This window comes from Dendrobium catenatum, unplaced genomic scaffold (genome assembly GCF_001605985.2).
Source record: "Dendrobium catenatum unplaced genomic scaffold, ASM160598v2 original_scaffold_71536, whole genome shotgun sequence".
Classification (NCBI taxonomy): Eukaryota; Viridiplantae; Streptophyta; class Magnoliopsida; order Asparagales; family Orchidaceae; genus Dendrobium; species Dendrobium catenatum.
Genome location: NW_021389983.1, coordinates 579,888 through 595,667, shown reverse-complemented (window position 1 = coordinate 595,667; position 15,780 = coordinate 579,888). Strand labels below are relative to the sequence as shown.

Below are 15,780 nucleotides of genomic sequence, written 5' to 3'. Positions count from 1 at the left end.
CTTACGCCTTCTCACGCATAGACAAGCCGCTTAACGTGTACTCGAGTCGAGCATCACCTGAGCTCAAGCTCAATAATCCAACGAGCTCAAAATTCTACTCGAGATCGAGGTAGAAACTCGATAAGCTCCTTTCGCAAGTTCGAACCGGCTTGGCTCACTTACACCCTTAACATAGATACATTCAAAAAATGTAAAAAAAATACAAAAAGTTGTAAATTGAGAAAATTTCTAAAAAAATTTAAAATAAATGTATGAAAAATCTAATTTTTAGAAATTATACTATCTTAAAATATTGTTCTAAAATATAGTTAAATAATGTGACATATAATGAACCATGAAATTATTTTGATGAACAAATAATTGAAAAAAAAAAGATTATATCTTGCCAAATAAAAAGCTAATAATTAATTCATTAAATTTTAATAGATGTCGATTCGTGGAGGCTCTAATTTTGTTAAGAACAAAAAAAAAATCAAAATATTATATAAAAGTAGTGGTGTCAAAACGAGTTAACGTGTCGGGTTCAAAACCGACTCAAAATTAGCTTGACTTAAATATAGTCAATCCAAACCTTATTCGTTTAATAAACGAGTTAAAAATACTAATCCAATTTCATCTCGTTAACCCATTTTGATTAATATTAATTTTTATAACATATTAACTACAAAGTTTAGGTTGTTTGATAAATGAAAAAATCATACACATTGGTAAAAATTTGAGAAAAAATTATTTTTGAGTAAAAAATAATTTAATGGGTTAATTTAAATATAACTTGCTTAATAAATGAGTTAAAAATTCAATAAAAAATTTAATCGGGTCAACCCGAATTTGAAGCAGACCAATCTGGTAAAATCCGGTAATAGTAAAGTCTACGAGCAAAATCAGCCCTTCCATCTATCTACCTCTTTTCTTTTCTTTTCCTCTCGCATACGATCCGCAGTCCGCAGACGAAAGATCCAAAGCCATGGCCGCCCTTCGCCGCCTCTCGTTGTCGTCTATTCCACCCCTACGCAGGATAGTATCCCGCTCCTTCTCCTCCGCCTCCAATGATGACCAGACTTTGCTCACCATCGAGACATCGGTCCCCTTCACCGGTCACAATATCGATCCCCCATCCCGCTCCGTTGAGACCACTCCGAAGGAGCTCCTCACCTTCTTCCATGACATGTCATTGATGCGCCGGATGGAGATCGCTGCCGACTCACTCTACAAGGCGAAGCTCATCCGCGGCTTCTGCCACCTCTACGATGGTCAGGAGGCAGTCTCCATCGGCATGGAGGCTGCAATCACCAAGAGAGACGCCATTATAACTGCATACCGAGACCACTGCATCTTCCTCGGCCGCGGTGGCACCCTTTTGGAAGCGTTCGCCGAGCTCATGGGCCGCCGTGCTGGTTGCTCCAAGGGCAAGGGCGGATCTATGCACTTTTACAGGAAGGAGACTAACTTTTATGGCGGACATGGAATCGTTGGAGCGCAGGTTCCGCTTGGATGTGGGATTGCTTTTGGGCAGAAGTATTGTAAAGATGAGACGGTAACGTTCACGATGTATGGCGATGGAGCGGCCAACCAAGGGCAACTTTTTGAGGCTCTCAACATGTCAGCGTTGTGGGATTTGCCAGTGATTTTGGTGTGCGAGAACAATCACTGTGAGTTTTCTTCATTTTCTATTGAAACTCATCTTTTCCGTAGACTGTCTTTCTAATAATTTGGTCTTTTATTGGTTTGTAGATGGAATGGGTACGGCAGAATGGAGAGCAGCGAAGAGTCCTGCCTATTACAAGCGTGGGGATTATGTGCCTGGGTTGAAGGTGAGAAAGAAGAGATCTTTTTCTAAAATGATTAGTATTGGGCCTTGATCTTGTTTATTTATTCTAGTTTTGACCTAGTTCTTTGCAATGATATTCTTACAGATTTTCTCTTATTCATTAATTATTTAACTCATCAACAATTAGGATCAGCTAGAATCCTAGAATAGAGCCAAAGGTGCGCGGATTGAGTGGTAGATGCCAGAGTAATAGACTGCTTTATTTTTGTTCTGGGCATCCATGATTTGCAAAATAAAAATGATGAATCTACCTTGAGAGTAGAATATCTAGTCATCTTTTGGGAGGATTTGAATAATCTAATGAATCATAGATTATTTGTGACAACCTAGCTCGTAAGCTCATTGTAAATCGAGGTGGCAGCGAATGATCGTGATTATGGATTGTCCATGCCATTTTCCAATAAAATAACGACAAAATTATAGTGACGTAAATAATATTACAATTTCATTCTTTCATGAAAGATAATTTCTATCCAAAAAAAAAAAAAAAAAGATCTTTTAAATCGAAAACAAACTAATAACTTAGAATTGTGCTTAACTTCCCCATTTCTTTCCTAGTGCTCTTAACCTTCAATGACCCCATCAAGCTCGATCTTGTCTAAAAAATATCAACATACATTGAGGTGAGTTTTAAAAATATATTTAAGTAGATAATTTACATTTCTTGATTGCAATATTTCTGAGGAAAACAATAGCAGTTGTGAGTAGAACCAATACTTGATTGCAATATTTGAAATAAAGTCAAAATTGAAAAATTGAACTGAATTGAATTCATTTGATTTATTTGTTTTGATTGTTAAAGTATTGGTTCTATCATTAGTTCTAATTTTGAATTTATTTGATTTTTAGTTATTTGTTTGAATTTTTATGTTTTTTTGAAGAGACAGAGCCATCACCTCTTCCTTTCAATTTCAATCCATAGAAGCAAGAATCTAACTCTATTGTTGTCCATTCTTGTTACTATTGCCTTAGCTTCAGGCTGCTTGGGCACGCATCGCCTGCCATTTTAGTTAGCACCGCTCATCGATCTTGATTGTGCTTGTAGGCTTGCCTCCTTGTTCATTCGCATCTCATCTCTCTCCCTACTTGCTCGCTCCTTTCCTTCGCAGCTCTCCCTTTTTTCTATCTTATGTTGCTGAACTAGCTCCCTTCTCTCTCTTTCTCTCTCTCTCTCTCTCTCTCTCTATTTCCTTTTAACTTTCATTTGGCTTGGTTTAAGTTAGCCATTTAGATTTAATCCCCTTATATATATATATATGCAATAATAGTATTATAATTTATAATTTATCTCTTACAAAAGAAACATTAAGTCATGAATAAGAAATATCTTCTTAATAGATATTCACTTAATCTTGCAATTTTATTTAATCTTATTATTTATTATATCTTTATTGTAAAAATGTTTTAAAATAAATTAATCCAAATGGATTTGTAATCATAATTACATAATGTTGGCATTTTAGGTATTCTGATAATATAAAACTTTCAATTACCATCATAATTGTTTTTAATAATTACTAATTAAATAACTAAACTTAATAATTAAAATTAATCAATTTACTAATTTTGCATTTTTAGTTATTATTTATCTTTGTTGTTATGTGAGTATTACATAAAATTTGCTTGATTTGGGTCATTTGAAAAGGGAACGACAAATGCTTTGGGTAGGACAACTTATAAAAAATAAGAAAAATTTATAATTAATTAGCGAAGAAGATACATGAAAATGTAGTTGCATAGGATTGCCATCAAGAAAGAAAAAAGGAAATAAATCAGATCAAGTTAACATAAAACATAGAGAGTAATTAATATCTTAGAAGAGTGGATCATACAAATATTCAAACTTCAACCAAGTCCATAATGCCAAAATTGCTAGGAGAGTTATTACGGTTTGCTTGAATCTAGTAAATTTGGAAGAGTTGAGAAAGACTTTCTTTCAATTATTCCCTCAATGATTAAATATTAGTTGAAATGTTTTATCCGCTAAATCAATTAAATGTTTTGATAGATTATTGAAATTGAACTGAGCTAGCATCATCATCTACTTTAGAACAATCAATTGTAACATTGGTGAATTCGGATATAATATTGCATGGAGAAGATTTTTGAAGAATAGAAGTAGGATCCTTAATAGGCTGACAAATGTCAGGCCTTGGCATGACTTTTGGTACATAAGCATAGAAATATCATATTAACCATTATGACCCTTCCATTTTTTGATTATTTAGACCGAGGCTAAATTATAATTGATGATTGGTTTGGTTGCTATTAATCATTATGACCCTTCCATTTTTGATTTTTTTTTGGTTTTCAATGTTGGAAGTATTTGTTGGTCCAGAAAGAAATACAACATTAAGGTTATTCAGGATTTATTCAGGATTTCAATACTTAAACCTTGTAATTCTTCCAGTGATGATTACTATTATTGATTACTCTATAATAGCCATAGAAAGTTAAATAAAGCCCGAAATGTACCCAAATCAACTCAAATGCTCGAGGAAATACTACCTCTATGGTATTTGTGAACAGTTACTCTGATTCTTTAGATGGACAAACACACCTCTATTAATAATTCCATCAAGGTCAGCCGCCAAATTGGATTCACCCAAAACCGTTGCTTTTCCTTTTTATAATAAACAAACAAGTTTTGATTTTACATTAAAATTGTTTGGTGTGATACTAGAATAATAGCCAAGAAAATGCTTGAGCTTCTCCTAGTTGACCTTTAAGATAAACACTTATATCTTATTTGATGCGCTTGTTTGCATTTTACTGGGTCTGCATTTCTCCTGTGATTTGCTTAGCTTGACTTAGCTTGCCATAGTAGTGATTCATTGATAGCAGTGCATTTGATTATGCTATAATTGGGGTAGTGTTGCTGGACAAACAGAAATCGTTAGATGGAAATAGTGATGCATTTCTCATTCCTGATAAGCAGTAGGTTTGGTCATTAAGCGTCTTAGGTGTATTTGACTCAATGACCTCTTTTCTTTGATTTAAACAAAGGATTTAGATGATTCATATTGTGTTTTGGAAAATGGTTCTTTTGCTTAGTTCTTTTTTCTTGTTAATTGATACTTTTCTTTTAGATTTGCATTCAGCACGTCTACAATGCCATTGTTTTTTTGCAATACTTCGACAAAAATATAACTTCTTCACATTTTTGGTTATGAGACGTCTCTTTATGAAACTTGGATTTATGTTTCTCAATTTCTTAACTGTATGTCATAGCTATAGTTTGTTTACATTCATGGAGCTTATCTTAACTCCCCTTTGAAGAATCAGTTGTAGTACTGAGTTAAACAAGTCGATTGATGCTGTTCAGCTCTATGGAACTTGTGCTTTCCGGGATAACTATCTATTGAAATTTGATTGCTTGTTTTATAAGTCCAATTTTTGCTATATATTGTAGATAAAAGATGGAAATGTCTTCATGATCTTTGGCTTTTTACTCTTTAAAATCATCATGATAAATCCTCTTCCAGAAATTTCAAAGTTTTACTTCTTGGTCGCTTGAATCCTAGTCCAACCTTTCATATTTGCTGTGTATTTGGAATCTAACACGTTAATATATACAAACTTATCATATTTCTGGCAAATTGCTATACAATTGAGCAAAATATATGAAGATACAAGTTTACAAGAAAGACTGTTGAAAATTTTACTCCATTTGTTGTTCAGTTTTTGTGCGCAGTGATTTTCATAAATATTTTGTTGGAGTAATCCACATAATCTAATATTAAAACAGTCAGAAGTTCCAGAGCTTGAATAATTGAGTGTGGAGTTGTTTAGCATTTCTGTTTCTTTTCGAACCTTTTTGCTGTTTTAATAGCTTCTGTTGAATTACTGTACCGGCCTAGAGATATAAATTTTTACGTATTATTTGGACAGGTTGATGGTATGGATGTTCTTGCAGTGAAGCAAGCATGCAAATTTGCTAAAGAACACGTATTGAAAAATGGACCTATGGTGAGTGATTAGTTGCTTTGATTTAATTTTTCTTGATTGCCGAGTTTCCAATGTATTTGGCTACATATAATTATGTTTTTTCTGCTGCTGTTCGAAACAAGTTTTTTGCTTGTTCTTATTTTTTATATCAAGCTGATTCATTATTAAAATTGCCATAATTATTATTAGCCTTATCGTGACTATTTGTACTCTAATCCTAGCTAGTTTTTTTGTATAATTACTATCGTTATTATTAGCCTTATCTCAACTATTTGTATTCTATCCATAACAATTTTTATTGTGCATTCTTATTTTTTATATCAGTCATTTTCATTCTCAAAATTGTCATCATTATCTTTAACTTTATCTCAATATTTGCAGCCAAAGTTGTCGTTTTTCTTTTTTTGCTTTTGGGTGTTGTAACTATGAAGTGTTAAAATTATTTTTAGTAAACCCCTAGCATAACTTTCATACATTTACCTTTGGTCTCTCATTTTCTTCATAATCCTTTGAAACTATTTGTGCGTGTTTGTCTTATTGGTATATATTCTATTTTTTATATGCCTAAACTACCAAGTCTATTTTACACCATATATGTTCTACTTTTTTCTATATTTGTCTAAACACCATATCATGCTTTGGGAGCCTTATATAACTCAATTATCTCTATTATGGCAACTTACTAGAAGTTTATGTGAATCATGCTTATTAACTTCCTAGTCTATGACACATGTTTCTCTATTGACTTAAAAAAAAAGGCAAAATTGCCACTCCTCATTTTCCACTACAACAATAGCCTTTTGAGAAACATTCCTATCTAACAACTGAGTAGAAAGCATCATATTGCCGACCATGTTAACTTGACGCTTCCACAACATTAAGTGAAAAAACATGCCTTTCCTTCTTTTGGCTATGCAAATAAAAGAAGAAGCTAAATCTACCTCCACAAACAAAATCATTCATTCCTTCCATTTTTTTTTCTCTTCCCCTTCTTCATATGTGATATGCTTTTCTTCTATCATTTGCACCTCCATCGTAATTTTCACTGATCGAATAAGCTACACTCCAAAATTTACATAACTCTATCCTTGGTACCTAAATCTTGATTCCAACAACCATTTGTTGTAATATTAACAATTTTCAATCTATCTTTCATTGTTTTGACACACATTCATATTTATATTCGCATTTCTGCCATGCTTTACTTGGATATCAATAATTTCCTCATCACCCACCACTAAGATCCACATGATGTAGCTAACCTAATTGCAATTTTTAAAAATGAACCTTTTGGTCTCCATGATATTATCTCATGCTTAGTCTCCTGAGGCACTTTTTTTATCTTAACCATCTAGGCTTGACTTTAGTAGTTATATTCTCAAAATTAAATGATATGAAGTTGTTTTATTTCTATTTAATTGAATTTGAACTTTGTATGTGATAACTTGCATTCAGTAGTGGGATGAGAGAAAGAAGAGAAAATGGTATTGAAAGGAAAGACTTGAGATATTTGTCTCTGTGTGAGAGAGAGGCATGTATAGCTCAAAATCAATTATTTATTATATTCACCATAGAACAATTAAAACAAGCAATATATGAAAAACATAAGTTAAGTACAAGTAATGTAAAGCTGTGGAGATCAATGTGCACAAATGATTTTTACGTTGTTCAACCAACTCTAAGACTTATACACATAGCTAACATCTAGATTAGAACTCCATTGCCTTTTGCAATAAGCACAAGAATCTTCTTAATAGGATAAAGAAGCCCTCTACATCAACACATTTTCTTTTCACTTAGTGCAATCGAGTGTACTTTCCTACACCAAACATCTACAACTCCAAAATCTCTAGACTAGAAAACTTTTCCTAGAATCAAAATTTTCCAAAATGTTTGAGGTGATTGTTAAGGACACCTTTTAATTTACTTGTAGTCTCTCTTCTAGATTGATGTGTACAATGAAACTAATTTCTTAGGCATTAAATATGAGGTGGATATAATAAAAAATATACTTTTTGAAGTAACATAAATTAAGCAAGTGATGACAATATCAATATGATTCAAACCTCAGAGTTAATGTGAAATATTTGATTTGATTGTTCGCTTCATGTTGGACCTACTAATGAAAACACTAAACAACTTTATTTTGAAATGCTTGTAGAAATAGTTTAACTTGAATACTCTAATAAATATGATTATAGTTTTATAATGAGTGTTATTTGTTTTGCAAAATTTGTAATTTTAGTTTTTGTAAATCCTAGAAATGAAAGTGTAACACTTTAAAAGCAAAAACTTTATTATTGATCTAATGAACTTGAATGAATTGCAAAGAATGTTCTGACTCAAAAAATATTGCAAATAAACTTTGAAGATGGAAGGCTTGTTTAATTTCATATACAAGAATAACTTTAAAGAATTGTAATAAAAGAAGTTTACACATAAAATAATTTTTCTGATTTTAAATAAGCCAATGAAAACCGTCTTTATCTTACAATACTTCTAAGCTTGAAGTGACACTTATGTTGAGACCTTAGTAACATTCTCGGACTTAATCAATTTTCTTATTTTGTTCTTTTATCTTTAGGTAATTAGACCTATAGCTTGTAAAGTATAATCAAGAAAATAATTTATGGGGGTTTCCTATATAAACACTGCAATAATTATTTAAGAGGGGAGGACTTAATAACATTGGTTGGAAACATTAGTTCCCTATTTTGTGTGTCATGAGAGTTTTTTTTCTTACGTGGTGAAGTTTGAATTGGGATGAATTATTTTGTGCGGACACCGGACGGGGAGAACTGTTTGGTTTGTCTCACAGAGACAAAACCGGACGGTTCCCGTCCGGTGTACACACAGAATAATCTCTCCTGAATTGGGTAGGTGTAGGAATGTAGCCCACTTCTTTTCAGGATGTCATCATTGGAACATGAAAAAAAGAATGTCAAACACTAGTGATTGATGTAGCGTGTGGAGGAAAGAGCATAATGTCATCTTTGTAGGCTATCACGATAAGCTGCAGTATCATTTGGTACCAGAACTAGAGGAACAAATAGTGACCTATCCAACAAAAAATGGGATGTTGCCTCGAAGGAACAATCAGCGACCAAACAAGAAATTGTGATTGAAGAAATACAGCTAGAAATACTGTACTTGTAGCATTATCCTGCCGATTTCAAAAACAACTACTTGGGGAACTACAAGTCTGTCCAGTGGCCATCATGAGGAGGAAAAGGTGAACCTGTTTGGTCAAGAAGACTTAATTGATGAAGTTTCTCATTGACGACCACTAGATCGAGATGCAGGAAAATTGGCTTATGTTTTTTGGATCAAGTTTTATATATTGGGTTTTGAAGAAAGCTTAGATATGGGTGAATTCATTACTTGGATTTATATAGTGGAATGAGTTTTCGAATATAAAGAAGTTTTGCCGGAGTAGATGATTAAACTTGCTGCCATCGAATTGAAGAAATTTTCATCAATGTGATGGGAGAATTTGAGAAAAAAATGCTGGAGTGAAGGGCGTAGCAAGATTACTTCTTGGCTCAAAGTGAAAAAATAATTGCAGCGAATATGTCTTCCAGATTATTATTTCCAAGAAAATTTCCTTAAGCTTCATAATACTCTAACAAAGGGAATTGTCAGCAGAAGAATTTGCTATCAAACTTTGGTAGCTCCTGTTTAAATGCAATCTTGTGGAAGCTGAAGAGAACAAGATTGTTCAATTTCTTGGAGGATTGTGGTCAGCTATGATGCACGTACACGGACACGGAGACACGGACACGGGACACGACTTTTTTTGAAAATATAGGACACGGGTACGGCGCAGACACTGCAATACATTTTTTATATAGTATATATATATATATATATATATATATATAATATATATAGGACCAAGCTGAGAGCTCAACCTGATTTTTATCAAATCAATATAATAATTCGAAATTAAAAAGAAGGCATCCATCTTGTATTCTTCAAACTGCATCGGTTAATTTTGTTAGTCAGTTGGTTTGTGAACAAAATTGGCCATATAAAATTATATTATTTTTCATAACACTTTGAATAATTTGATTAAATAATTTTGTAAAAAAATTGGTGTAGCTAATTTGACTTGTGACTAGATTGTATGACTTATCGCAAAGCACTAATAGATTGAACAATGTTAACATCCATTCCACATTGCGCTGATTTTATGTCACTTAAACAAATTCCATGAACATTGCTTTGCTATAAAAAGAGGAAATAATGCATTTTTAAGTATTTTTGAAATACATGAAAAATTTATTTGGTAACTTTTAGTTTGGGTTTGCTTGGGGTTCATGAAATGATCCTAATGGTTATTCCTTACTAAGTGATCTTGTGGCAAGATTTTCATCACCAGGCACCATGGACTTTATGCCTATCTTCTATTTTATGCAATCGGTGTGTGCCAATTCTAGCACCCAAGCGTCAACATTAATGACTTTATGTGATGTGAAACATATATGGAAACAGGAATTGCGTGGGAATTAATAACAAGTTATAAAGCTTTGATAATTGTGAGCTCAATGTTTCACCAAGATAAGGATCTAGGAGTTCTTAGTTGCAATTATATATGCTCTGATAGTTAGTTACACAGAAGATTACTAGAACAATTTAAAATAAAAACAAAATTTATAATAACACTAGATGCATAATAACAGAATCCACCGTTTAACAAATAGAAATTCACCTTCAAGTTTCCCTCTCTTTTACTCTTGATAGTGGGGTTAGCAGAAGAACAACTTCAGTAATCCTAGAGATGCCACCTAAATAAACAGGACGTCTACGATCTTGATCCATAGAAGGTTAGCCGGAGGCATGGTTTAAAATTGTGCAATATGAGGCTCGCCTTGAGGGTCTGCCTTTGCGCAATTCCAATAAAAAATGCCTCGATGCTTACGCCTCAAGTTTTTTTTATGAGGCTTGCGCCTCAACTTGGTTGAGGTCCGCCTTGAGGCCAGCCTCGCCTCACTGGCATGAGGCTTATGCCTCACGCTATATATATTAAAACTTACATAAATCTTGAAGTAAATGCCCGACATTGGACTCTATAGGAGAGGAGGAAGGGGAGAGAGCAATTAACCATAATGATGATTCAAATGAAGAACCCCTTAGTGATGACAGTGCTGATGACTTATGAGTTCTTATGTGATATGTCATTACTATTTATTTTTGGAAATTGGAATTATATGTTAATGAAAAGAATATTGGGATTTGGGAAAGATAGAATTTTGAGTTGAACTATATTTCATGTTGTCTTATTATTGAGATATTTTGATTTCACTTCATTTCTTATATTTTTTTATGTTTTATATTATTCACTTATTAGTATAGAAAAAATTTATCATTTTATGTTTACACAATCTTTTGATTTTGAGGCTTCGCCTCACGAATGAAAAACGCCTCTATACCCGAATACACAATTTTAAACATTGGCCGGAGGGGATGACACGGGGGGATGTCCGATGGTTCGCCAATGTCCGTAGGGTTGGTGTTCTTCAATAGAAGATGTCAGGTGAAGAGGATGTGGTCGAAGTATTCGTCGACGGTGTTGTCAACTTCTAGATTGAGATCGAAGAACGGAGATTGTAAAATATCCACTAAGCCTTGTTGGTCGTAGACGAATCCGCGTTCATGCTTGGGATCCGCCATCCATGGAGGAAAGGAGATCCAATAGTAGCATATCTTCCTCCTTGGATTGTTGGTGTAGCAAGGGAATAGGAAAATAATGGAGAAGGGGTTAGGGTTTGACCAATACTAGGGGAAGGGCCAATGTTGAACTCCAAATTTGGGGTGGATGGGACTTAAACTAAAATATGAAATTTAAATTAAAAATTTAATTCAAAATTTTAGTAAGAAAGGAGGGAATAAATTTCAAAATTGAATGTCCAATAATGGAGGGTTATGGGGGGCGGATTTGCTTGGAAAAAGGCTTTGATTGAAGGCCTTAATGAGAAGAATTAATTAAGGAGAGGGAGAGGGAGAGGTCCAGCCATATGGGGAGAGGGAAAGATGTCCACATACAATGTATGTGGACCCATGCATTAATGGGTGAAAGGAATTAATTAGAGAGAGAGAGAAGCAAGAGGGGCATCAGCTAGGGAAGGAGGGAGGGAATTGGGGAGGAATTTAAGTGGTTTCCAAATTAGGGTAATTAAATTAAAGAGATTAAATCTAGAGGATCTCTTCAATTTAATTTCAAATTTGAAAATATTTGAATTTGGAAACTTTCCAAATATAGATAGGCTAATTTAAGAAAGGATTTTAACTCAATTAGGATTGGAATTTGAAATTGAAATCTTCCCAAATTGAGATGCAATTTATATGGAAAGGAAGTAATTAGGAGTTTGAAATGTGGAGGCAAAGAAGGCCCTATGCTGGCGGCTAGGGATATGACCAGACAAGCCGGCGGCTAGGGAGAAAGGAGGTGGGTCTAGGGGTGGGGCTTGAGCCATGGGCTGGGGAGAAGGGAGGCAAGCTACGGGGGATGTGGATGGGAGGCTTAATCGACAGTTTGGGGTGGGGGATGGGGAGGCCGATGGGTTGGAAGAGGAAGGGTTGGCCGGCGATGGGGGAAGGGAAAGGAAAAAAAAAAGAAAATACAATGAATACGAACCGCGAGCCCGACCTGTACCGGCGGCTGACGGGTGATGCTTGACCCTCTCCTAGGGTTCTCTTTTCTCTCAAGAACTCACAAGAAAGAAGAAGACAAATGTTGGAAATTTCATTCAAATTATCATTAACCCTAATACAATGGCTAAGGCCTTAATATATAGGCCTCCAAAATCAAGGAAAAAAAAGACTTACATGTCCTCGGGGCTACAACATAAAAGAGATCCCTCACAGGGGTACAATAGTAAAACTGAAATAAACATAAAAGAAATACATAGATGCATCATAAATAGAGACTCTGAATCGTAGCCGTCGATTTACGATTCCTCCGATGATAGACTAGTTGAAATCTTCTGCTGATGTCCTCATCATTATGTTTGACCCTTAGACAAATTGACTTTGACCTACTTCACACTCCCAAGTCATTTGATAATCCACGATAATTTAAATTTTTTCACTCATTAAAGTTGGTTACAAAAATCTATGAAGCTTTGCGAATTTATAATCTCTTGAAGGAGTCGGGTGCAAACTGAAGTGCAATTTATTGTGCAAACTTAAATCTCTCCATGTTGTTTTATTTAGATTTCTCCATGTTGTTTTAGTTGGATAATTTTTGGAGTTCATCTTTGAACCATTGTTCTTTTGTTAGGTTATTTTCTTTATTGTGCCTTCGAGGAATTGGCTTGTTATATAAAGACTTGTTGTTGTTGCCTTCAAGGAATACTTGTTAGATATTGATATAATCATTTCGTAGTGTATCTCCATATGATATCGGTCTCTAGGTGGCTTTCATTGAGGCCGCCGGAGGGACCCGGTTTCATGTTTGACAGGAGCATTCTGTTTGAAGGGCATTTTGAACATACGGTTTGGTATCATACTTTGATAATTAGCCATTTCTGCACTTTCCTGCTGTTTAATAATATTAGGTTGACTCCATCTTTCTTTTAGCATCACATTAAAGTTGACCAAACTCTGAGTATCTTATATTTTCCTTATACGCAGATCCTTGAAATGGATACCTACAGATACCATGGTCACTCTATGTCTGATCCTGGAAGCACTTACCGCACGCGTGATGAGATTTCGGGTGTAAGACAGGTCAGTTATTTCTGAATCTTTGGCTATTGAAGTTCTTTCAGTTAGTGATTGATTTGACCGGCCATCTATGTAATGCTTTTTACAGGAGCGTGATCCAATTGAAAGAGTTAGGAAATTGATCTTATCCCATGAACTTTCTACTGCTTCAGAGCTCAAGGTAAATTTACTAGCCTGTGTGTCTAAAATCTACTGCTGTGCTCAAGGTAAATTTACCATCCTAGGCATTTAATATCTAGCCTAAAAGGAATGAATTTTTTTAACATTAAGATTTGTTTGGAAGGACTTTTTTATTACTTCTTAAAGCAGTTTTCTTGTAGAAAAATTTTAATTTTTGTACTAAGAAACTGCTTTAAGAAGCAGTAAGAAAGCTATCCCAAACAATGCCTAAATGTACTACTAGTCGATGTAGTAAGTGTATTACCCTTGGCCTCCAAAAAAAGAAACCTGGGGTTCACATCTCAGAATAGAAATACTTGTAAATAAATTTTCCTTCTCATCACAGGATATCGAGAAGGAAGTCAGGAAAGAGGTAGATGATGCAATTGCTCAGGCGAAGGTAACTTGTGCTTTGCTAATGGGATTTGTATTTAATAAATTTAACATTTGTTTACTTACATTTATAATTGAGAATTCTCCATTATGCCCTTGCCATTTTGCAGGAAACTCCCATGCCTGATCCGTCTGAGTTATTTACTAATGTGTATGTTAAAGGTCTTGGTGTAGAGGTAATGAAACTTGGTGCTTCCATCTGCTACCTCTCTACTATTATCGTTTGTTTATTTATTTATTTTTGTTCAGAAAACAAATCTATAATATTACACAACACAACCTTTGGAATTCTACTATCATATTAGTCATCTAATATTTGTTTTTAATCTGAATTAAGAAATATTATTTATTGATTCTAAGCATTAGATTGAAAAAGATTTCAACTGAAATTTCTTAATGACGAATAAAAACTTTGGCAATCTAATTCGAAATTCAAATCCATAATGAATTACAGTCATAACTATCATAAGTTAAATTGAAAAATATCTTAATCAAAAGTAAAAATATTGACCATCTAATTTAAATTGATTGCAATCATTTGCAATTATCTATTGGTTCAACTTTTAAGAATAAAGTATTGTTAGGGTCAATTTTCTTCCAGCTTTCTAAAACAATTTTTTAATACAAAAAATTTTTGAACTAGAAAATTTTATACTAAAAAACTATTTTAGAAAACATCAAGAAAGTTGTCCCAAATAAAACTAAGAAACTTTGTTGAGCTGTTGAGATTTGGCGGCTCTTTCTCAATAGAACAGAAATGAACTATTTGTATGAGCGAAGACATGCATAAAATGCTCTCTTTTATTCACTAACATCTTCTGTAATTATTGTAAAAGTAGATTAAATTTATTTGGCTAAGTATCATAAGTAGATTTTTCACATCAACCAATAGCCAAGTTTCATACATTTGGTGATAAGCATGTAGATAACCTTTGCTTGGGCCAGTCGAAGTATGGTATTGGCGTATTCCTACTAATCTAACAAGCTGAAATAAGCCAAATTGATATTTGTAAACCTGAAATTGTTTTTTCATTTGCTATTGTGCCAACGGGATGATTTTATTATCTTTAAATCTGAACCACTTCTCATGCAGGCATTTGGAGCAGATAGAAAAGAGTTGAAGTCTGTTCTTCCTTGAACCAGGATTTTGTAAGCAAGTAAATTGTTTTCAAATCTAATTTCAAATAAATGTGGACGGCAAAATTTCAGTGAACTATAACTGTACGATCGATTCTTTTGTAAAAAGATCTTATGCAACTCTTGTTTATTTTTTGCTCACAGTAATATTTTTGCTATACTTCTGCAACAATACCTCTTAATTCCCCTGAGTTCCTATTGCTCCATATTTACTTGTGTTATCTAAGGAATTGTTCTTTTGCTAGACAGCCGAGATTCCCATTATGGTAAATTAATAGGAAAAGTAAAGTTGAACGGTTTTTACACAACTCACTTTGACATGTTGTTGAGAGCTTAAGCTTTCAACTAAGGCTTCGTTTGGGACGGCTTTTTTACTGCTTCTAACAGCAGCTTTTTAGTACAAAAATTAATTTTTGTACTAGAAAGCTATTTTAAGAAGCAGGAAGAAGCCGTCCCAAATGAAGCTTAAGAGGTCTTGGGTTCGAGTATTTGTCTATGCGTTATGTGCGTGAGTTTGCCTTAAATGGCCTAAATGTCCAAAAAAAAGTTACAATGTTTGAAAAAAAGTTTGACATTTTATCCAAATG

The 15,780-nt window shown here is 33.9% G+C and overlaps 1 protein-coding gene across 1 annotated transcript; it reads left to right on the top strand.

Moving 5' to 3' along the window:
* Positions 1-872: 872 nt before the first annotated feature.
* Positions 873-15,384, top strand: LOC110108967 (pyruvate dehydrogenase E1 component subunit alpha-1, mitochondrial). Its single transcript, XM_020839839.2, has 8 exons — positions 873-1,649; positions 1,732-1,811; positions 5,720-5,797; positions 13,412-13,507; positions 13,593-13,664; positions 14,010-14,063; positions 14,167-14,232; positions 15,150-15,384. Exons 1-8 carry the CDS (start codon positions 965-967, stop codon positions 15,192-15,194), a joined length of 1,176 nt encoding a protein of 391 aa, XP_020695498.1. The 5' UTR covers positions 873-964; the 3' UTR covers positions 15,195-15,384.
* The last annotated feature ends 396 nt before the right edge of the window (positions 15,385-15,780 follow it).

Coding starts and splice junctions, on each gene's coding strand:
- LOC110108967 (XM_020839839.2), top strand. CDS start 965: ATGGCCGCCCTTCGCCGCCTCTCGTTGTCGTCTATTCCACCCCTACGC. Junction 1,812..5,719: donor ATTATGTGCCTGGGTTGAAG/GTGAGAAAGAAG, acceptor TTATTTGGACAG/GTTGATGGTATGGATGTTCT. Junction 14,064..14,166: donor ATGCAATTGCTCAGGCGAAG/GTAACTTGTGCT, acceptor GCCATTTTGCAG/GAAACTCCCATGCCTGATCC.